The 24,163-nt window shown below is 46.4% G+C and overlaps 1 protein-coding gene across 1 annotated transcript in view; it reads left to right on the top strand.

Annotated features, from left to right (window-relative positions):
• The window catches only part of LOC128306371 (neurogenic locus Notch protein), a 71,395-nt gene that overhangs the window by 22,595 nt on the left and 24,637 nt on the right, over positions 1-24,163 (top strand). The window contains exons 2-4 of the mRNA XM_053043864.1: positions 6,566-6,644; positions 22,024-22,295; positions 22,376-22,577. Coding sequence (XP_052899824.1) covers positions 6,566-6,644; positions 22,024-22,295; positions 22,376-22,577 — 553 coding nt within the window. The remainder of the gene's footprint in view (positions 1-6,565; positions 6,645-22,023; positions 22,296-22,375; positions 22,578-24,163) is intronic.

Raw genomic sequence — 24,163 nt, 5'->3', positions numbered from 1 at the left:
TCCTTTCTTTGCCGCACTCCGGTTTTCGTTCCTCTGGAACTCGGGAAGACGACGCAGAGTTGACAAACCTTACACCGGATGCGGTGCACTCCGAATGCTGAAGGTTCTAAAGCGACATTTTTTCGTATTCGTGTGTGTGATCGTTGGTTTTGAGAAAGTTATTTATGAGGTTATTCACACACGTGTAAACCAGAATACGAGAGCCCCGACTACCCATATAAGACTACTTGCACTGGTCCATCTGGAATGGGTTTTAAGGTTATACATTGCACGCCACCGCTACTCTATCATTTCTCAAGAAAGGGAGGAAAAAAAACAGACCTTGGGATAGGTACTCCGGAAACCCTCGGTGGTGTTCGAGTTGACATTCTGTGGATCTCCACAGCACAGACACATCCTCATAGTGCGCATAGATAACACGGCCCCGGGGTGTGTGCTCACAGTATGTGTTTTTTTTTTCATGCTCTGTTTGGAAAAATGAATGTCCAGATGTACGACCTCATCCATTAAAAACCCTCGAGACATGTACTTCACCGTGCCCGCGCATAACAGGCTGCTCTGAACAGAACACGCACACATCATCGAGTTTTTCAGCCTACGGATGGGAATATTTCGTGAGGTTGATATTCGTTCTTTCGCCCTCAAGATCTTTCCAGATCAAGATCCTTCCCAAAAACGAATGCCTCTCCGAGGGGTACAGTTCTTCATCTGCCAAATATCCGTGCTTTCTCTCTCCCTCTCTTCCACTCAGATGTCAAGGAGACATGATGATTGTGTGTAACAAAAAAACTCCCGGTGGCACATTCTTTCTAAATTTTCCCCCAGACTCTCAGATGAAGTCTTCCCCCCCCCTCCGGTGGTCGCTTCTCGTGAAGACTACCGACATCCGGGACATTGGCTGCGTGTCCTTAACGGATGTTTTCCAACCATTTTTTTTTCTTCGCATCTCTGCATCTCGCTCGTCTACGTCCCCGGCTCTCTCTCACTCTACCTCAGAATTCTTGCTCTCTTCCTGGTGTGGAGTTCGAGTTACAGCAATCAGTAATATCCAGAAGTTAGGGACCTTCGCCCGTACTTCACATTATGGCCTCAACTGCGTCTGTGTACTATTGTGGGCTTTTTTGGCGTGTGCGTATGCTCTCTCTCTCTCTCTTTCTCTCTCTCTCCCTCTCTCTCATCATCCACCGCAACACCTTCCCCTCGACGTGCGTTCCATGCGACGGGGTTACAGTAAGACCCAACTATTATTATTTCCTGCTTCAGTGTGTGGGTCTTTTGCCCGTGTTCACGTCCCTGCCTGTGTTCGATTGTGGACTGACGTGCCTTTCCCTAGCGCTCCGGTGTTCCAACAACACCACAACCCCTCGTGTTAGCGCAACCTCGCCATCAAAACCGTTCGATCGTACCATTCTTTTAGGCTCGATTACGCCTGCGGGAACACGGCACGTAATGGGTGAGAGATGCCCCAGCCAGTAAGGGGTTTGTTTTTTTCTTCTTCCCTTAATTCTGCTTTGTTCCGTCCATTCGCCTGATTCACTACCCTTATGCTCTGCATGAGTGTGTGAGTTTTCCGGCGAGATCGGTTTTATTTTTACTCACTTTGCGTAAGGCCCCGGTTAGCCGCGCCGGGTTGCTGCTCTCTTTGTTGAAGTCGGCTTCAACCAATTTCTTTTTCTCTCTCTCTCTCAACCCTCCCTTCAACCCTCTTTCGCCATCGCGGCGTCCGTTTCGGAATTGTCTCTCCTGTGTGTGTGTGTGCGTGCGCGCGCGCCACCCCCTCTCGCGTTTTCCCTCTCCCTTTTCCCCCTTTGGTTGCTCGCTCTAGCGCACGCATCTTTCGTTCGTCGGTTTCGTCCTGCGTCGGGTGCGCACCCCCGTCACCCCCGTCGTCCGTTTATTTCATCCAGATTGATGCCAACAAGTGGCGGAGAGACATTTTCCCACGAGTTTGTTTTCAGCTGTTCGTTCGCGTCGTGTTTCGGGCTTCCCGACTTCGCTTGCAACACCCCGCACCGTACATTCGGGCCCATATGCTCCGTGTGTCCCGCGTTATTGCTGTTTGTCGTTTCGTTTCTCCCTGTTCCTGTTCCCGCTTCTTAGATTTTTCCGCCATGTGTCCTCACCGAGCGGCGGCCGATCGAATGGAAGTGCAGCTTTTTAAATACGGTCAACAGCATGGAGGAAACTCGGGTGGAATAAAAACCTTTATACACCGATCGTATGCCTGCTGGGCTTTTGCCTCTCCTGTACGTGCTGCCGGCAAGCAACATAATTTCATACGTAGCGCTATAACAGTGCCCCAGGACGGGGACACGGTTCCTGCTGGGTAGCATCGAATCGAGTGATACATATACATATACACACAGGATTTAAAACGTTCCTGCGAGCGTGTGTTTGTGACGTTGCTACACAGGAAAACACGGTAAAAGGACGAAGGTACTTATGATGATCCCTGATCGCCCATCGATACTGAAAGCACTTTTTGGCAATTTACACCACACTGTGAATCATTTTGACTACGAATGCATAGTGAAAACCACGTTCGAAAAAATCTGCAACAAAAGTGCGTTCCTGTATGATTTTTTTTGCTTCTGTCGTTTCCTTTCCAATCGCGTTTGCTGTTCGCTGCTAGAAAGATATACAGGAAGATAGCCAGATAGATTGCGAGAAAGAGAAAGAGAGCGATGCGAAAGACGAAACGAAATTTATTTACTATGCTGCTCTCGATCCGTTAGGTGGTTGGGCCCCGGGGGTTGCTTTTTCCTTCAGTGCCATCGAAAGTCACTCACACACGCGCACGGACGCGGTTTGGCATGAGCGAGCATGAAAGAGAAAAAAAAACACTGCCAGTTAGAACGAGTGTGAGTGTCATGTTCCACGAACAGTGTAACGCGCGTGATGCGGATGGAATATGGGGAATTTTATCAACGGAATGTCCCGTTCGTCGTCCTTTTTATTGCTGAATGAGGTTAGGGGTTGTTTTGTTCTTATATCTTTATTTGTGTGTTTGTGTGACGTTACTGTTGCGCGATTTTTAATACATTGCCCACAACACCCTTACTTGAAATGGTCAATATCGTTGTATCCTGGTCACGGCACCAAGCGTTTTTATTCAATTTTCAGCCTTTCCACTAAACTTTCTTTTGTTTTAAGCAGGAAATCTGAACCATACCAACTTTTAAAAAAGCGCCAGAATGAAAATGGCTTCGAATCCTGGTCACGGCACCAATTCTTTAAAACAAATTTATTGCTGGTTTCTGACTGTCGATCGTGGCGAACTGATAGTGGTTTATGGATTCCTTGCTTTTTCTCACACTGTACACATTCCATAGTGTACGGTGGTGATACACACCAGACACATCTGTTTGCAATTGTAGCATGATGAGATGTGCCCTTGTGGTTCCCTTCTGACGCTTCTGTTCCCTTTACAACGGCAACTATGTTGTTGCCAGTAGCGATCCGCTTTTACACACGCCACCTGCGACCGATCAATCGGGCATGGTTTCTAGTGGAATACGGGGGAGAAAAAAAGGAAAAGAAATACACACGAAAAAAAGGGCCAATATACCCCTCCGCGAGCACACTTGTTAACGAGCAAGAGCTCCGGTTACATTACTGTCCCTCGTATCCCGCAAACGCATACACTCACACGTGTCTGCCTGTTGCTGTTGGTGGCTGCATACGCGTTGTTATTTTTACTTTTAGTTCCTTTCTCTTCCTCAACCTCCCCCTCCCCCCTTTCCATCCTTATGGCTCTTGAGCTTAATGTGTTCCGCTGGATGTAGAGATCTGCGCCATCTACAATTGACGCCGCCACGCCGATTTCGAGGCATCATCACAGCACTATGATGGAGAGCGTGAATGCACACGGTAGTGCATCCGTAAGATGCGCTCACCCGGCATTCGAGGTGGTTTCATGAAGCCCGAAAATAAAACACCGAAACGGAGAATTTTTCCGACTGTGCGTAACGCGTACGTGTGCTTCTTGGTGTTGGGATGGTGGGGAGAAGGGAGGGCGGGAACGTACTCCTCCTTGGGAAAATTGTCCCTCTTTGATGTGATGTGTCGGCATGAAGGCAAGAAAGGAAAAAAAAATACAAAAAGAACCCGTAAAAAGTCATCTGTCTTGGGTGTGTGTGTTTTTTTGTTGTTTTGGTGCCGTGACCAGGATTTTCCCATGCAATTACGAACCGCGCAGGGGGTAGATGGGTCGGGAGCGTTTCGGAAAAGGATTTTTCTTTTCGAGCAAACATTATGGAGAGGAGCAGGAAAAAGGGGGCGGAGGGCCACAGCCGATAAGCGATGGACGGGAACGATAATTATCGTTCCAGCTTTTTTCGGTGTGATTTTTTTAACTTGTTGACATCTTGCTCTCCGCGGAAAGTCGGAATTATTTGGGTGTTCTTGCTGTTCTTTTCACACACAAAAAAAAAACATAAACGTCTGAAACAGTGGATGAACATATTCGAGCGTGAAAGAATAAAAGAAAAACCCGCGCGGCAAGTAGCGCAGTGGGAGACACTTTTAGACATAAATTAAACCAACCAGTTAATCGTAACTCCAACCGTGTGTCAACTTCGTCAATGGTGCATAGAAGACCCTGGGCGCGATGATTTCCGTCTGGTTGCGTCGTCTTGGCCAGGGCGTGAAGGAATGTAATTTTTGTGTTTATGAGTGTGTTTTTTTTGCCGTCGTTTCATGCGCTGTGTGTGAAATAAACTAATATCGGCTGCTTTCCTGTCTGTTTCCCAGCGACCGTGCGTATGTACGAGGTTTTAAAAAGGAGCAGCTTCCTTACGGGAGGTTTGTCTTCCTTCTTAATGCAAGCCTCGCGTCAGTTACGTTCAAGTGTTGAAGATCTAGCGAGCTAAAGCTTCGCTTCTAAAAAATACGCATGCGTTCAAGTGATCAAACGTTGCACCGGGCTGGTGCTATACCGCATCGACGAGGGGTTGGAAATAAAATCCGCTCCGAGCCAATTTGTAATCGACTCGGTTGGAAACGGAAACCAAGCCCCTTGTCCAGCCCCATTCCGCGCACGCAAACCCTCGACGTCGAGTGTCGCCATAATTCCCGGAGCTCGGCACGCGCTGTGACCCACCAACACACACGTTTGCTGTTTCGCGGTTCGAATACTGGCCAATTATTTAGAATCTCGCGTCAGCGCGACCACACCACCCTGTTGCACACACCCTACCACATCGCCCCCGGGGTGTGTGTATGTGTCATGGATCTATCAGAAACGGGGGGGTTGACAGCAGTCAAATGATATGGCACTGTCAGCATATTTTGTACCTCGTACCACGCCTCTTCACTTCCACTTCGTTTCCACCACGCTCGCTGCGCTCCTTTAATCTGTTTGATTCGCCCGCAAAAATGCTACCATACACTTACACACACACGCTCACACTCACTCTGATCTATTTCTCCCCGTTTTGGGGGTAGGAATGAAAGGTATGGATTTATGTTGATGAATAAACCCCAATGAGCCCGCGGGGTGCTGCTGGAGAACGTGCTGTCAGTGCATGATTGATAATAAATAGTGGAAAGAAAGAAAAAAAAACAAGGTGTATATGCGCACTGAACAAGTTGCAATCGTTACGAAGAAGTAGAATTTTTCTTAGACTTTATTGAGGATTTGTGGTATTTCATTTTTTTTGGAGTACAGGGTGGTCGATTAGAATTACAATATAGTGCGCATATCTAGTTCATGTTTACGATTTTCGTGCAGTTTTGAACGAATTTCTTGATACAAGATACAAATATGGAGTAGAAATTTCTTTAAAGTCTCTTTCCAAGGTATTTGGAACGCTACGTTGAGATGAGCTTTTTCTGCAACAATTAGGAAGAGTAAACGCTCTGTACTTGAACAGAAAACACCGCTAGTAGTTTGAGTTTACGTAATTCCTTGGAGAATTTTTCGAGTGGACAAATACAAGCTAAGGTTTGAAGATCTTTGAGCTGAAACTTTTACATGTTTGGGTTTTTTTTTCTGGCACCACCCTGTATCACGCTGTTACCATTTCTCCGTATAAGCGAAAGGTGGGGTGAAAAATCGGCAGTTCCGGAGCAAAAAAAAAGTGAAGTTCTCCCGCAGAGTGTGATTGCACGCGTGCTCCGAGCAACCACCATACCGAGAATCCGTTGGCCGCAAACAAATCTTCCAACCCCACCCCTACCCATCCCGCACAAAAGGGCTCAATTGACGTAAGCTAATACTAACCATCCGGTGCAGAGTGGAATGGGTTGGGTGATGGCAGGAATTGGGGAGGGGGAGCTGTGATGAAGGGGAGGGATTGGCAAATTGAAGCGAGCCGGGGGATGGGTTACACCCGCGTGTCAAATAGATGTCGCGACAGAAATACATCCGGAGCGGAGAACCGTATGAGTGATTGCGTGGAATGCTTTATGCGCCGTGTTTTCTCTTTCCCCTTTTTAGCCTTGCATTTGTTAAGTTTTGTTCAATTTCGTTTCCTACTCGTGTCATGGATTAGAGAAAAAATATACTTCATTAAGTGAGTCACAACCATTATATTAATGCTCTTTATGTTTCGATGCGTTACAGGTTTCCTGTCGTGCTCGCCGTCACCCTGCAAACATGGCGGCACGTGCGTTAGCCGCCCGAATGGTGCATCATACTGCAAGTAAGTATAAAAATCACAATCCACATTCCCCGAAAGTTGCGGCTTTTAGCAAACCATCCAAACCGGTGGTCCATCGACTTTTGGGGAAGAATAACGCTACGTAACGCACCGTTACGCATGTACAGCGCACCGGCGGCCATCTGGCGCTGGTAATATAGCTCGTAAATTTTTGCTAATTAAACAGCAATAAATCAACGCACGAGAAAGAAAAAAAAAACAAGACTTCTATCCCGGGATGGTTAATTGAAATTAAAAATACCCAAATGATGGCATGGCCGGTCAAACCGGTTATTATCCTTTTGTAGCTTAAAACCTTCCTTTATTGGGGGTAGTCATAAGAAGGGAGAGAATCAAACAAACAAAAAAAAACCTCCAATAATTCGCATGCATTTTATCAGAATGTTTTGTTGTGTCATGTTTGTCGAATGGAGGAAGAAACCTTGTATCATATCCTTTATTCCCTCATGCGAATGGATTGGATTTTACGCGCACTCCGTTACAAATCCCCGAAGTTAAACCGTCATTCACCACCCTGTACGCCGGTGATGGTGACCCGGTGCATGAATTGGTGTCCCGGTTTGCTTTATCTTTTTTTTTTTTTTTGGTGCTTCTTTGCAATGTACTTGCCGCGCACACACCTCCTCGTTAGCATCAAAGCGAAACCATGAAACGTGCCATAAATCGCCAACGCGCGCGTTCTGGGGCCCGCCAAATAATAATGGCGAACAACGGTCATAACCATAACACTTGGACGATAATGGCAATAAATTCTGATGCCGCACCATGTCTCTCCACTCCAGTGCGAATGAATGTGTGTGTGTGTGTGTGTGTGTGTGTGTGTGGAGTGGGAGCTGCCATTCCCATCCCCTTCCCGCTCAAGCAGTGTGGGGTCGTTCTATATGTCAATGCACATTTGTTTTTTTTTGTTCTTATTCAACTTCACCCCGTTCGTTAACGCTCGCTGCAGTTTATTTTATTCCATGTGTTTATTCCCCTTTATTTCCACCTCCTGCCCCTCGGGTTTCCCTTGCTCTTTCCCCCGTGTTTCCCTGCAGCACTTTGAGCTAGGAGAAACCCAAAAACGTACGGACGCGCGAACGGGGTGGCCTAAACAAACGTGTGTGCGCACGCGAAGCGCGAAGGGATATGTAGAGACAATCAGATATTGTGTCGCGCCTTTTCGCGATCCACTTATTAGCCGTGCCAGCCGGTGCAAGGGCGCAATGGGAACAGGGCGAATCCACATATGGAGACATGTGCGTTGCGGTATTCCTTCACGACCCAGAGTGCAGTGCGGGAATATTGACACTCGGGACCATTTTCTTAAATTCTATACACCCAACATGCAAAAGTAGCGGGAAGCGAACGAGGAGAAGGTTGTTAAAATCCTTTCGTATCGCTCTAACGATGAGACGGCACACGGGGCGAGACACGGCATCAGCACCGTCGCAAAACAAAAGTAAATTGATAAAAATGAGCCGTGGCTACTAAAGCGGGTTGGGAAGAGGGGGTTAGTTATGATAGTCGTAAATGGGTAGGGGGTTAGCGGTCGCGTTCAATTAGGAAATATGGTAACCGCGAACGAAACAACCATAGGGAAGCGAAAAACAACAGAACTCTCCACCGTTGCTGGATTCATGCGAAGGGAAAAAGTGGCAAAAAGCAGCTAATAAAGCGGACAAAAAAGTGGGCGAACTGCACGGAAAGCTGATAAACAATTAGACGTTCTTAAAAATCAAAAGACAACGGCAAAAAAGGAAAGACGTTTCAAACACAAACTCAAAACCCGAAAAGAACACTGCTAAGTGATGCAAAGTGCGGATGTTTGCAATTTGTGTTATAATAAAAATAAACGAAAAGATATCGAAAAGACTAAAAAAAGGAAACGAAACAAACACACAAACTAAAAGAAGGGAAAAAAGAATGAGATAAAGATTGGCCAACGCAAAAGAAATGCATTATTGGTTCGTGTTTTGTGCTGTTGTGTGGTGTGGTGATGATGTGTGTAAGCGGCACAGAATTATGCAAATCGACCAGTGTGGCGGGGGTGGATTGGATAAAACGTAAATCGAACGAAACAGAAGGAAAAAAAAACATACAAAACACAAAAAAGAAACAAGAAACAAAATATGTAAAGAAATGAAACAGCACATAAAAAAGCAACAAAGTAATAATGCATAAAACGAAATGAAAATGAAGCAGAAAACATTTGAACGCTGACTCAAAACCTATAAATATAAATGTACCAGCACAGAAGGAAACGCAAAAGAGATGCAAAAACAGCATAAAACGACTAAGCAAGCAATAAGATAGAACTTTCAACGGAAGAGAAGCTAAGAACAGAGCAATATAAGAAAGAGAGAGAGAGATAGAAAGAGGGAGGAAAAAAGAGGAGACAAGAACACAGAATGGAAAAAAGGTATAAACCGAGACATAAAGATAAGTGCAGTGTACACTGTTGTTGAGCGCGCGCACGCCCGCGAGCGGCAGATGAGCAAGAACTAGTGGACACATACACATACACACACACACTATTGTCGTCGCCTTCCCGATGTCGATAAATTATTCAAATTAGCCCGACGTGGCCCGACGTGAATATAATTATTTATGAACAAGCTTTTAAAAGCCCTGAAAATGTAAGCACCAGCGGCTGGGTTCGTCGCCTGCCGCCGTTTTGCCAGCCAAAGAACACGAGGGTGGGCCTTAGCCACGACGCCGGTATGATGGTATAGAACCATATCGGTTTTTACGAACGATGCTCCCCATGCACTAAAATGGGAAAGGATCCCGAAAGCAACAAGCAAAAAAGAAAAAAGGTCGAATTGGCAAAAGGATGTAAATCAAATATGTTTTATTTGCTCGCTTACGCTGGAAAAGTCAAACCGTGGTGGGTCGCTGGCAGTGCCTTCGCTGATTGATTGCACATTTATTGCACCCGGCACCTGAGATGGAGAAGTGGCTTTTCTGTCTGCCACAATGTAGCGAAAGGTGTGGAATGTTTGAAATTTTTCTTTGGCATTTTATTGCATTTAAAAAAAAAACAACAATCTCAATGGGTGTGCAGTATTGGGCTTTTGGGGGGATTTAAATGTTTTCTTTCGCGTGGTGAAATTATTTTGGCCCGTTAAAAGACACATTTCTGGCAATACCGTCGTGCTTCCCACCATGGGCAGCTATTATTGAGAATTTATAATCAAGAATAGGATGAAATGAATGTAGAAAAAATGCTTAAAATAAGCATCAAAACCATCCCCCTCCTCCCTGGTGCCTACCCTTTACGTCCGCTGGGCCTTATGTTTTTCGAGAGCCCACAGCAAACGCCGCGCGCGTGGGTGTCACTTTAGCGTTTGCTTCAACCCCCAAAATCCTTTCTATTTTTTTTTAACCAATCCCTCGCTCCAACCATAAATAAATATTCGTCGTTTATCATAATGGTATATACATGTGCGTGTCACCAATAGGGGGGATGGGGGTTGGTGTTTTATTAGGATTTTTTTTTATTGGTCGAATGTTCAACCCCGAGCCGCAGGATGACAACACATTCGAAATCTGAACACTGATCGTTTACCCTCCGCATCACAGCAGGGGATGAAACGATGATCGGGAAAGCTTTCGAAAATGGTTGGGAGGGGTGTGTGTGTGTGTAGAGGTAGGATACACAAATGACAACTTATCGAGCGATGATTATGATGAGTGTATTTTATGATTTTCGATCGGTTTGTTATGGTGCTGCGCACTAATGGGGGTCGCATGTTGTTTTTTTTGTTGATTAATATTTTGCTTTATGACACATTTGAGGGGGTTTTTTAAAAATATTTTTAAGTGCTTCATAAATGCGTAAAATTTGGGACTTCAATCGTTTTTTTTATCGTAGCTTTGAAAAAAAAATAATAATATTTAATTTATTGAATTTGAAAAAATTCTTAAACAAGGGAGATAATTCTATTAAAAATATTCCCTCGATGTAGGGGTAGTTTTCCCTATTTTTTATAAATTATGAAATTTATAAATTACGAAACCCTTTCTAATAGGGATTGATCGATGAAATACTTTTGTTAAGCTTGAGCTTTTTTATCAATCGGACAGTCAATCGACTTCAATGTTTTTCATAGAAAAAATCTAGAGTTTCATAATTTCCTGTACAAATTGCACTTTTTTTTTTTATTATCGTTAGAACGGCATCAAACAAATTGCACTTGATACATGTTCAATAATGGTAATTTTTTTTCTCGAGCCTATTTTATGCTTCCTGTTTTCCTACTTCATATTTGCAGCTAAAATTTCCCTACCACAGCCAGGTTCTGAAGTGGTAGTTCAAGTGTTGCGGCCCGTTTTAAGGATTTCCTTTGCAGCTGGGCTTTCTTCCATTTCTCAAGCGGCGGCTTTGTTGTTTGTTATCTCACAGAAGAGCGTTGCGTCACCGTGCACACACTTCAGTGCGCGTGCAAACTGCACGTGCCCGGCGGACAACCGTTCAAAGCAGTGCCATATATGCATGAGGGTGTGTGTGTGTTTTAAAAATTGGTTTAAGACTTTAAAGGACACATTAATGTTGTTTTGAATGATTTTTCGCTCGAACCTCCGCGTGCGCTTCTGATAATTGAAACAGTTTAAAAATAACATAAACTTGGTCATATAATATGCAGCCACATATTGGCAATAATCTTCTTACAGCAGTGCAGCAAATGTGAACTGCATCCCGAGGATATGCGCGCTGGTCAAAATCGGGAAGCAAGTTAAATTAAGTGAAACATTATTAAGTGCATTCCCCGTACGAACAGCGTTTCGCTTTAAGGGCCGTTGCATTGCAGTGGTACCATTTACGTATGTGCCCTTGTCGAGCTGCCTCATCATTTATTTAAGCCCGCAAGGGAATTGGGGGAAAGAGAAGGAATAAAAAAAAAACTAAAGCGAAAAGGAAATTAACGAACCCGTCGCCGCTCCCTGCCGCTTCGAAAAGCGAACAAAACCGCGGTCGCGGGAATGGACAGGATTGCGACTTAGATACACACACACACACAAAAAGAAGCTCATGATCTACCTTTGCTGTCAAGGTTTTTGGCCGTGATGGTGACGGGGCTTTCGGTGTGTGGTATAAGCGCGCGGTGGAATGTCCGATTATGGTCATCGAGCCCTTCGAGGCTGGTTGACCATTTCCTCACCTTCCGCCCGCTTGATAGAGGGCCCTTTTTTGCATAAATTATTCGCTCACATCGCATCGGGCTCTATTGTTATGCTCCCTGGTTCCCGGTATGCCCGGGGGATGCGATGGTTTTCGCGATGTTTGTTTGCATGTGCATGGTTCTGGTCAATCCTGGTGCACCATCCACGACTGGTGGTGCAGTGTCGGTTGTGGCTGTTTCCACTAGCAACCCACCGGCATGGGTCTCTCCGTTCTATTTGTTATTTTTTAAACATTATTTTATTTATCGTGCTGTGCACTCCAGGCATTAGACAAAGCGTTAAAAATGCAACATTTTAACGATCTGGTCACCAGATTTCATAAACCCCACGAGGTGAACATAAAAGGAAGTAAAACAAAAAAAAAACAACAACACTCGGACATGTTGACGAAACTGTAGCATCCACGTGCCTACGGGTAGGGAATAGAATGTACTCAAAGGAACTGCAAACCAACGAAAGGAACAGGACAATAGGGTTGCAACGTTGATGAACAAAACACGGAAACAAAAATAATAATAATAATAATAAAAAAAACCGGTTCGTCGCTTGGCGTGTCATTGTAGTTCTTCGTTTTTTTGTCAAACCCGTCTACCATCGTTTGCCGCACGGACCACAAGGGCGAGATTTTTCCTTCCCAGACATGGCCCAAGGGGTGGAGGGTGGGAGAGAGGGGGGGGGAGGTAACATTGCCAAACATGGTGCCCTCCAAACGTCGTCGCCGTCGTCGTCCTGGCTGGGCGTTTTTGGGCTTGAAAATGCACAATCTTTCCCACTTTGCGAATCCTTTTTGCCGCATTCATGTGGGCTTTTGTTTTCCTTCCCTTCTTTTTCCCCCTGGCTTTACGCTCACTCGGTGTGGATTGTACTGGCAGTGGTTGTTTTTTTTTTTTTGGTGCCGTGTTCTTGCTGTGCCCCATCCTTCAAAGCCTTTATAATCACATACACTCAGACACGAAACGGCGCGTCGAGAGATGTGAAACATCCTGTGGGTTTTCCGAGGTTTTTTCTTTTGCCCTTGCGTGTGCGGTTAGGGAACGTTTGCGTTGAGATTGCAGACGAAAGATGATGCGCTTCCTCCTCCGCCCTGCTTGCGTGCTTGCCGTTGTTCCCAATGCTCAACGCAGGCACGGATTCAACCGAATCAAAAGACTTCAATGCGCCTCCAGGGACCGAAACCGCCGTAAAACCGCATACGGGTTCCACCCACGTTGCGAACCGGGGAATGGACTTTTAGTGCAAAAATTGTGTTTCCCTTAACCAGCCTGGCTGGATGCCCGTCGCTCGCCGTTCGTTAGCAGTGTGTTTGATGCATCAACGGGCCCATGTTTCCTTATTAGGTGGGTTCGTCGCTTGCCGCACGCTGGAGCCAATTTATTGTTTTTTTTTGTGCTGTCTTCTCTGCCGTCTTGACGTTCCCGTGGGGCGTCGTCGAATGTGATAACGATGTGTGTATGTGGTTTTGCTTTTTTACTTGAAATAAAAACCCTGCACAATATTGGGTTATGGAGTTTATAATATTATATTTTCGTATGAAACTGGGTCCACCTTTGAAATGGTGGTGAAAATGTTTGCCTGGTTTTTTCACGATTTTTACAATTAGGTGGAAAATACACAGCAAAACCAGAGCCAAATCACACCGCCATCCCACCATCTTAATGGCAAATAAACATAAAAATCAATTCGCCCAAGAAACAATGGGCAATCACGCTGAAAGGTGGTACGGACGAGTGAATGTGAATATTTCGTCGCAAAACTCAAACCCTCGTTTGCAGTAGTTAGGTGGGTCCGCAACCACAAAACACTAACCCTATGTGGTCCTTTTGGATGCGAAGTTACGAAGCTACCACCGGTGAGGTTTTCCCTCTCTCTTAAAACAGTTGCTCTCCTGGGCAACAATCTCTCCCGGGCTACAGCTACATTTCCGTGTGACTTTTCCCTGCGACTCCCTGGAGGAAAAATTTCGTTGCACCGGGCGGCCAATCTGTTCGGTTTTCATTTTAGATGGAAACCCCCTTTAAAGGGTGTGTCGCAGGGTGGGGGTGAGGGTGGAAAATCAACCTTCAAACCCGCACACAACACGCACGCACACAGTCGTATAAATTAAATTACTTAATTATGCTATTTTATGATCCGTACGGAGCTGTTGCGCGAGGATCGTTTTTCGCTCTTTCCCTTTCTTGCTTTCTCTCTCTTTATCTTTTGCTCTCAATCAGTGCAAATGGTCTCCCTGGGGGGAAACGGTTGATGAAGATGATGATAGATCGGCGAGTTGTTTCTTGTTCGTTGTTGCCGATGCGTTTGAGTTCTCCAATTTTCTCACCGGCCGTAAAGTGAACGAGCTCCCACATGGTGCTCTCTGGGCCGATCGGTTCATATTTCGTCTGGAATCGGTTCGTTCCTTTTCGTCGAATTCTTCTCCCTTTTGGGAAGCGTTTGCCTGGTAGCAGCAAGAATTTAAAAAAAGAAAAGAAAAGAAAAGGGAATCATCATTTCCCGTTCGAGCAGCGCAGGGGTGTGTGTTTCCCTTTTTCAACCGAAGATCGAATTCCAGACACGCAAATCGATCGAATATTGATGCGTGTGCGTGTGGATGAGAGAGCGTTTCCTTCTTCCCTCATAACGTAGCATTATTACTGTTTTGCCCAATACCAGGGTGCCCGCAAATTACGGCCACAACATTCGGCTTTCGGCGTTCGCGTATCGGGACCGTTCTTCCGGCGGCCACCAAATATGAAAAAAAAAGAGTAGCCTCCACAGCCTTAACCTTTGCGGATCGAAAAACCCGTGGGCGAACGATTGGTGCTAGCGAATTTCAGCCATGACGGTTGAGCACACCGATAGCATCTTAATGGCATAGATTAGCACCTCTTAGCAACGACACCCGGTACGGCCCGGTCGCCGGAAACGGGTGGGCGGAAAAGCGGGCAGGCAAGTGAGTGAAATATAGAGGGATGCTAATGCGGTAGAAAGGTGGAAAGAATACTACCACACCACGGCGAAAAAGGCAAGGGGAAGCGGGGGAGGATGGGGAAGGGGTGAGGAGGTTGTTTTTGTGTACTTTTTCCACATTTTGCTATCTTAAAAATGTTAAACCAATTTTAAATATTTAGCAAGTTTTTGCAAATAGTTTTATGTGGAATGTGGTCTGTTTTGTTTCTGTTTTGCATTTCATTTGTTGCTTCAATTTGGATTTGGTTCTGTTGGTTCGATATCCTTTTTTTTTTTCATTTTCGCTTGCTGCTGCCGTTCAATCAATATTGCACTTTATTATCTTCTCTTGTTACCTTATTGTGTTTTTTTGTGTGTTTTACATAATGTTGTTTGTTTTTTTACTGCGCATTGTGTGTTTCTTTGAAATACTTATTTTGATTATCTTTTGAGCTTTTTTGTATTTTTTCCTGAATACTTTACCTATTATTTAATAGTATTTTATCGTCTCAAAATCGTCTCTTTGTTTGTTTTATTTGCTGTTGTATTTAATCAATCTTACGTTCTATATTCTTTCCTTGTTTTATTCCGGGTTTTGTTCATTTTATGCTTTTGCTTTTTGTTTTACTGCTTTGCTATTTAGTTTTTATTTAAAGTCAGTTTAAAACCAACAACAAAAAAATCAAGTAATGTAATCCTCAAAAGCTTTGCCTAAAATACCGTGGACAACAATCGGGGTGGAAAATGGTTTAATTTTTCATACTGCCACCACAATTGATAGCAGGTTGCATCGCGAAATGGAAGTAAGAAAAGATGTCATCCGAGTTGCTGCGTAAATGTGTTCTTGCGGAGAACAATCCTAATCCGTCCCGGTGGAGACAATGTCCCCCTCGACAATAATCCACAGCCCCGGGGAGGGATATGTCGGTGGTGGCCCAGTAGAGAGAGAGAGAGAGAAACAAAAAAGAAAATTGCCATACAGGGTTGGTTTGGAGTTTTTCGGAGCAGGTTCAAGATTTAAATGTTTCCTTTTCGGCCCGCCCGGACACTTTGGGCCTGCTCTCGTCGGCTAAGAAAAGCATAAAGCAGCGATTTGTTCCTCTTTTTCCAACCCCCCCCCCCCCCCCCTTTCCTTCGCTTTATCCCACCGCACTCTTGATAGTGTTGATGGTGCGGTTTGGGCCATCGACCCCCGGGTGCTTGGACTTGCACTTAACGGCTTAAGATAGTGTAAAAACCTTTTTTTTAAATTCCTGCGCCGGGTGACATTCGTGTTAATTGTTGAGGAAGGGAGGGCGGTGCTATAAGATTGGCTCATAAAACCCTTGTTGATGCTTGGGGTTTTTTGGCGGGTTTTTAAACCAAAATTTTTGGCGTTTCGCCATTTTACGCCATCCTCAAGCTGCCCGCGAGGATCATAAAACGAACCAACCCTGAGGGTACAGGGAGGGAGGGGGTGGGGGGGTGTGGGGTTGGCTAGGAGGTGCAGTAAAAGTTATAAATTAATAAAACACATCATCTCCGTTGTGCACATTCATTTTCTGCGGCGTGATAATGCGTTGGAATTTAAGAACTCAGCCGGTATGGAAATGATTACGCGGTGTGACACGGTGGATACACTTTAGGACATTTTAAAAATTAAAATAAAACAATCATAATTCCAGGTAAAATCATTTAATCGAAACATTTGAAAGGTTTTACCTTTTTTTGATTACTTTGTTTTCGGTGTGGAAGTTTTTTAGTTTTCCCCACCCGAAGCGTTATCGTCCTTTTTGCCCCGCCGGTTACGTTGAGGTCCCATTGTGCGTGAACCTGAAACTGTGAAATCCTGAACATCATACTTGGCTGAGTTTAATGTGTGCGCTTTTGCGTCTTCATCGCACCAGCAGAACGAATTGCATTCCAGCGGCTCATAAAGCGCATTAAACAGCCATTTTTTAGTGTGCTTCACAATTTCACAGCCTTTTAAAAACTTCTTCCTCCGATCGCGGGTGTTTTTGACAGTTTAGTGGAGTGATCGTAAACGATCCGAATGGTTTATCCATCGATCTCAGCTGATGCAATAAAACAAATCGTATGCGAACGAACAAACAACCAAAAATACAGAAAAACCGTAGTCAGCGGGGGTGCAATAAAAAATAAAAATCGCGCAGAATATCCTCCGATTGCAAAGATTGATGCGGCGTGTTTTATGTCGCAGCAAACGGTCTTTTGGCCGACCGTTTGTTGCTGGTTAATTAGTGTCTCTTATTAATATATGAGCCGTAAGAGCACCGACCGGTCAACGTTGTTGCGTTAGAGGTGAAAAGGTCCCAACGGATGTTGACCCGTTCGAAACGGCAAAAGAGGGACTGCTTGGTTGAAAGTTTATTATACATTTTTACCGAAAAATTTTTGATTGGTGGTGAAAGGAAGTTTGTGTTTTTTTTTGCTGCTGTTTCTTCAACATTTTATGGCATGGATTTATCGTTTTTTTTCGTTCACTTTGCATTTGGCGGAGATAGATGGGGTAATTCGATCACTTGCAGGCGAACTAACCTGTCAAACTCCGTGCTGCGATGGTCTTTTCTTTCCTGAGTAGGGTGGCGAACCTGTTGGTCGAATATTGTCGGGTCAGATTACTTTAGGGGACGAAATAATCGATCAACCTTTGCCTGGGTGTGGTGCAAAACTTTGGCAAAAACCTTACCGAAGGTCCGCTCAGGAACTCCTTTCTTGGTTTGGAGATGTTTTAGCGTTTGACGTCCATGAAATGTCGTTATTCTTCAGAATCATTGTAATCTTTTAATAGATTGTCTTCTTTCCTTCGCGAGTTGGATAGCCACCTCAGTTGCTATCACATGCAAACCATCTTTCGGCGGGTTAGTGAGCATTCGGAAGGAGATATTTTTAGTGTTGGTAGGCAAGAGGTTGCTAGCGAATAGAATTGCTAGAAAAGAAAATAAAACACTCCGAGAGCAATACAGAAACCGGTTCCAACTCCAATGACTGCTCAGCAACTGGACGTCCATTTGGAGTGCGCTCTGGGTGCTTTAATTATCATTGCCTGCCGTGTGTGTATGTCAGGACGTCAGAAAATTGAACCGTGGGCCGTCGCCGAAGGTTAACGCGCGTTGATCGGCAGCCAGAAGGTCTGATAAGTGGCGTTGCGGTGTTAAAGGGCTGTCCAGATATCTCACCTAACGCCCACCCTGCTGTTGAAACAACTCCGCAACGGGAGATTCCATTAGACTCGGACAGCGTCCGTTACGGATGGGGCGTTCTGGAACGTTCTTGGGGTTTGTGAACTCGGCTACCGAACGCCTTGTCAAGAAATCTAGCAGGTCCACAACGAACCTTCGCCGCATCTCTCAACAATCACAATCGGAACACGCTACTGAATCCAACGGAGGCTAGCGATGAAACGTTTGCCAATTCTTTTGGGTCTTTAAGGAACAGCACTGTTGGGTAAATGTGCATGAAGTTTCTGAAGTTCACCTTTCACCGTGCACGTGACACTCGATCCCTCGTGCTGGGAAGGTCGCATTAGGCAGAAGATGATATCGTGTTACCGCACCGTGTCCGGCAGTGAAGGATGATGACGTTTCTTATACTTTATCCACCAGAGCACCCCGCTCCGAAGATATCGGGCAACGCCATCCGTTGCAACGCTATTGTTGCTTCGTCACCGGCGCTGATTGAAATTGGTTCCGATCGATCGGGTTTGCGTTGGTGATGGCTACCACCATTACTGTTCCCTGGCAGGTCGAGACCCTCAATAGGCGGGAAGGGAATGTTGCGCTTCTAGGCTGGAAGGATGAGAAAACAGGCGGTGAGGAAGTAGAGCCAGAACGACAAGTCGCGCATCCAACGCGCGTTAATCATTTCGTTTAATTAATGAACCTTGTGCAAATGGTACAATGTGTGGAAGGAAGGAAGAATTGGGAGAAAACAACATCGCCAAACAAAAATGAGATGAGAAGAAAGAAGGAAAAAAGACGAAGTCAGCATTACAAACATCATACTTTCCCATAAGCCGGCGCGTGTACGATGGTTGTCTTGCGTACCACCCATCAGATACCGGAATGGCATCCAACCGGAAAAGCAATAAAATTAGTTTTATGCTCTCGGAAGATGAGCTCTGGCGATGGAGCAGGGCGCGTTGTGAGAGAGAGAGACACACACACATGTGGCAGCTTAGTCATATTGTGGATCGGTCACCCTAGTCATTGTTGGGTGCGTGTGTTTGCCTAACTTCCATGGTTTTGATTGCAATATGTCACACACATGTGTGTGCGTCCACAAAGTCCTTTAAAGTCTTCGGGACTTTAAGACTTCGAGCTCCGAGACTCTGTAAGCCTTGAAGAATTCGAGTTCTGAGACTCTTCTAGCTCTAAGACTCTTCGAGTTCCGAGACTCTTCGAACTCCGAGACACTTCGAGCTCAGAGACCCTGCAGACTTCAAGACTTGGAGTTCCGAGACTTGGAGCTCCGAGACACTTCGAGCTCAGAGATCCTGCAGACTTCAAGACTTGGAGTTCCGAGACTCTTCGAGCTCGAAGACTCCGGAGGGTTTTGTATCTCCAACAAAAGGTCCACTCTCGTCCAACAAGTTCTAGATCACTTCGAGCGAGGGTAGTTTGTTGTTTTGGAGTTGTTTCGGCAACATTGTCCAGCAGCCCTACGAAAAGCTCTGAACGTCACACCTATGGTTATCCCACAAATATTGAATGACATCCATCCAACAACCTGTACGAGGGGCACCACGCTCGCAACGAGGGAATTGGGGAAAAAAACCGCAACTCCCATTCTTGGGAGCGCTGCTTCAAACAGGCAAGCGGATGCAGAGAAACCCCTTCAATGCGAGAGGAACCGCAGTGGAAGAACAGACAGAATAAAAAGATGACGTGTTCGAAGTGGATGTGGATTATTTTATTCTCGCTTGTTGTTGGTATTTTGTTTCGAAACCAGCAGGCAAAAACACAGCGAGGTTCTCCCATGGTGGTGCAGCACCTGGTTGCCGTCTGTGGCTAGTGATGCGCTCCCTGTTTTTTTTTTGCGGGGTATTGGCGACATCTTCTCTAGTTCGCCGTGTGCGCCCCAATCGGCGTTCTGCGGAAGCACCAACGGGGAGGCATTTATCGACGCGGGCTACTCCTATTACTATCAACATTCTCAATCCCTCTACCCCCGGGTGCACATGGCTAGGGTGTTTCACCTCCCGCGGTGGCTAATAGCCACACATAAAGGCTCTTGCTCTTCTGACCTGTGCTTGTTGCCACCCAGCGCGATAGGACCGTATCGAAAGCGCGAGGGCCAGAATGGAAGATTTGTTCTGTTTTTTTTTTCGTTGTTGTTTTGTTTCGTGGCTGTTGTTTTGCCTTCCGTTTGCAACCGCGCATCGCCACACCACACCGCCACATCCGCGTGGGGAGTTAATTTGAGCAGAAGAAAATGTAATGAACAGCACGCTCGCTCGCTCGCTTGCTTTTGCTGGTGGTTTGGTGCAAGGGTGGCGGATTTCTCATTCTGGGAGCGCGCGCGCGCCCTACCTTTGTGTGTGCACGCTATAAAATGGACAGACAAAGGCGCTATGGGAAATGTAACGCGCCCGAATATGCCGAAGCGCACGTCCACTGGCTCTCCTCTATCCCCAGTGCCGGGTGGATGGGGAATTGTAGATGATCGCTCTGCGCGACCTCATGGCACCGGGTTAGGCACGGCTAGATGTGGCTGCCTGCGGTGCTAATGGGTTCTCGTCATCGTAGGCAGCCTCTTTTTCGATTACTCAGCGGATCGAATCTGCACAATCTGTGACCTGCTTTGTGGGGTGCACCGTCGGGGTGCCGCCCGTGGATTGGTTTGGTGATGCTGAGAACACACTCACACGCCAGGGCCGCCGGAGATGAGAAAGCCGGGATCAAAACCTGCCACGGTGAAGTCACAAAGTCACTGAGCACACTGCGGGAAATTGGAGGCACCGAATATGATGACGGAAGGATGTGATGAGACGGTGGACACAATGGACATTCTACGGTGCAAATTCGCCCCGCTCGATTAGAACAACCCTTCGAAGTCCCCGGTGGGGATCTGATGGGTTCTGTCGCGCGGGACCATCCAGAACTTCGATCCGATCGCGTTCCTCGGGACATCAATTTTCATGTCAGCCTGGGGAAACTGAAGTCACCTCTGGAAAAAAAAACAGGGAAGAGGCTTTGTTGTTGTAGCTGTGTGCACTTTATTCCCGCCGGGGGAAGTTCTCACGTTTGGGCAGTTCCCTCGGTGAGGAGCCAAACACTCCCACGGTTATGTCCGACGATGGTGAAAGATTGTCTGCTCACGTGTAATTGGGCACCTGAGGTACGTTGTTTGGTGGTGGAGGCAAAAAACAACAGCAACCACCACGGTCCGCCAATCCCAATCTTTTTGCGCGCAGTGTCCACCACTATTACGGTGTGGAGCTAACACGAACGCGATTTGCTAATTTTCGGACCTCGGCCGGCCGGGATCGTTTACGGAACCCCCCGAAGGAAGTAACCCCCTCGCCGGTAGCGCAATGGTGGCAACTTTCACTCCCCGGGCTCATTTTGGACGCGACGATTTGCAACGTCCGAATATTCACCGGTGTAGTTGGTTCGCTACTGTACGTGTGGACGTTTAAAGTGCCACCAAAGTACGTTTAATTGCGTACCGCAACTGTCGGTATCTTGGGTAATAGTACTAGCATTATTAACTGACGTTTTGAACAGTGTTTGGTCACTGTCATAGCTCTGGGTTTGAGGTCACTCTCAAGGGAAATAGACAGCACCACATGGAGGTGTATGGCATCTTCATTCACTGTGAGACTACGTCCGCTTTAGGGCAAACCTTGAGGAATCTTCACGAAGAGCTGGACGATAAAACCCCTTTCCATGCGGGAAGTGCCCAGAGTGCCTCCGAGATGTGCTCTGTTTCAAAAGCTCACCGTCCTTTGGAGGTTAAAATTTCGAAACATCGTTAAAACATTCCCCCTTGCGCACGATGCGGTACCTTCCGTCGTGTGTGGTCGTCTGGTTCCGTCCCGTGGGATATCGTTTCGTCGAAAGGTTTTGCCTTTTTCCCTGGCTGGCGCCCGCTTACAAACATAATAATTGATCTCTTGATGGTTTGGTTTCGGTGCGCGAAGGGGGTTGGAACAAAAGTAAAGGTTGGCGCATAAAGTTTCCAACTTTATGTCGATAGCCAAGAAGCGTTTATGAGTTACTAAACCTCGTTTTTTTTTTGTTCGTTTCTTCCTTATCCTTCGCAGCTGCACGTCACGCTATACAGGAGATTTCTGCGACTTCCCGAATCCGTGCCACACGGCGGCCGGTCCACGGTGCCAGAATGGTGGCAGCTGCGAGACAACGTTCCGGGACGGTATACCATCGTTCTCGTGCCGGTGCCCGATCGGTTACACCGCGAGCCTGTGCGAGATACCGGTGAAGAATGCGTGCGATTCGTCACCGTGCAACAATGGTGGCAACTGCAAGCTAAAGACGCTGGACGATTACACCTGCATCTGTGCGACTGGCTATTCCGGTAAGCCTCTGGTCTAACACCCTGCCGGACACCGGTTTACTGATATGTCGTTTTTTTTTCCTCCCGAATCTTTTCCACAGGCAAACACTGTGATAAGCAGAATCTGTGTGCCTCGTCACCGTGCCGGAACGGTGGCACCTGTACGCTGTCGCCAAACGGTCACGTGAAGTGTATCTGCCCGAAAGGTTTCCGCGGCATGTACTGTGCGGACGACATGGACGAGTGTCTGAAGAATCCGTGCGAAAACAACGGCAAGTGCGTTAACACGCACGGCTCATATCAGTAAGTATCTTCCAAGGATTTCCCGAGCTGCTGCCTGGGCAGGATACCGATACAACCGCCGGGAGTCTACCGCGACTCCTTGTTGAAGTAGCGAGAATTGATATCCAACCAAATTTGCAACCCATCAGCAACGTCTCGCGTTGAAGTTCACCGAGAATGAACGTTCCACAGAGCTCTAATTAGCAAGCGTAAAAGGAATGTGAGGAGAGCCAGTGCCGTCGCTGGAATGAAATCTCGGCTGGTAGTTCTTCGCTTCCATTTTCACCCGCGTGTAGACGCCAGATGGTGGCCAAAATGGCCGGGTTCAGATTCTTGAGGAGTTTTTGGTCCAAATCCCCAGGGAAGTTAGACCAATCTCACCTTTGCACACCGTTGCCGTTTGGATAATGGGTAGAATGTGTGTTCCATTGCACCTCAATTCGCTGGCTACCCATGTGGCCGGTACCGAAATTCAAACACCCCGATCATTGAACCGAATGGATTCGCTGCTGTTTGTGTGTACTCCCAATTAGCTCACCGGAATGGTTTCTCGAATGGTGCGCAGTGCTCGTCTACCGGTGGCATTGAGGTTATGATATCGGTAGCCAGAGAAGCTGAACCATTTGCATTACCGGTGCACCGGTCCAGCTTAAACGGTTTGCAATTACCCATCCCACAAACGGTCCCTGCGTGTTTGGTGTGAGGTTAGAGAAGCAGTGGAGTCGGGAATTAGAACGCTTACTCTATAATCAATTTCAATCCGGTAGACATTTGCATTCCCTTCGGTGTCGCTCGGCAGTTGCAGACACATTTGGGTTTGCGAGAGGGTGACATTAGACAAGCAGGTGCCCTCAAGGGCTATTTCGCTAATTTCGCGTATCTCGAATAATGCCGCGAGAGGTGCGAGACAAGCAAGGGGTTTTGCTTCCGAGGAGTTGCTGTGATTGTGGAACAGTTTTTATCCCACTCGCGTCAAGCAGTCCGGTGCTATTAAACCACTGCGCTACCGGTTCCGTAGAGCCGGTTCCATCACCCCCCATTCAGATTGCACGACGGCATTCTTCGGTTTTTATTGCCTTTATTTTTATATCATGTTTTATGGGGTTTGGAAGAGAGAACTCGCTCTACTTTCCGCGGTTGGAGTTATATTATCACCCAGCACCATTCGCTGGTGAAGCCTCTAATGTCAAATGTGCCGTACAATAAATATTGAAGAATAAAACAAAAATGAGCCAACCATAAAAAAAGACAACCCTCCTCAGGTGGGGCTGGGAACGATGTGCCAATGAGGTGGGGTGTGCTAATTTGCTTGGTGTGGAAGATTGTTTTTAATAATTTGGTTGTAATGCGGCGTCCCGGCGGTTTTGTTTTTAGTGCTTATAATTGGATGGTGTCTTTGTTTGCCGGCAGATGGCGCGCTGCAGAGCTGGTGCGTTTCACAGGTTGTAAACGGTAGTGTCGTTGAGATGTATTCCTACCACCGTGTTGCGTTACTCTGCAAACGTTGCTTGGCACATTTGTTGATAGACCGTGGTGAACTAGAACCGTGGAATTGTGTGCTGGCAAAGAATTCGGCAATCGATTCGGTTTTGACGGGCAGAAGTAGA

The sequence above is a fragment of the Anopheles moucheti genome, chromosome X (assembly GCF_943734755.1).
Source record: "Anopheles moucheti chromosome X, idAnoMoucSN_F20_07, whole genome shotgun sequence".
NCBI lineage: Eukaryota > Metazoa > Arthropoda > Insecta > Diptera > Culicidae > Anopheles > Anopheles moucheti.
Note: the sequence above shows the minus strand (reverse complement) of the source record. Positions and strands in the feature narration are given on the sequence as shown.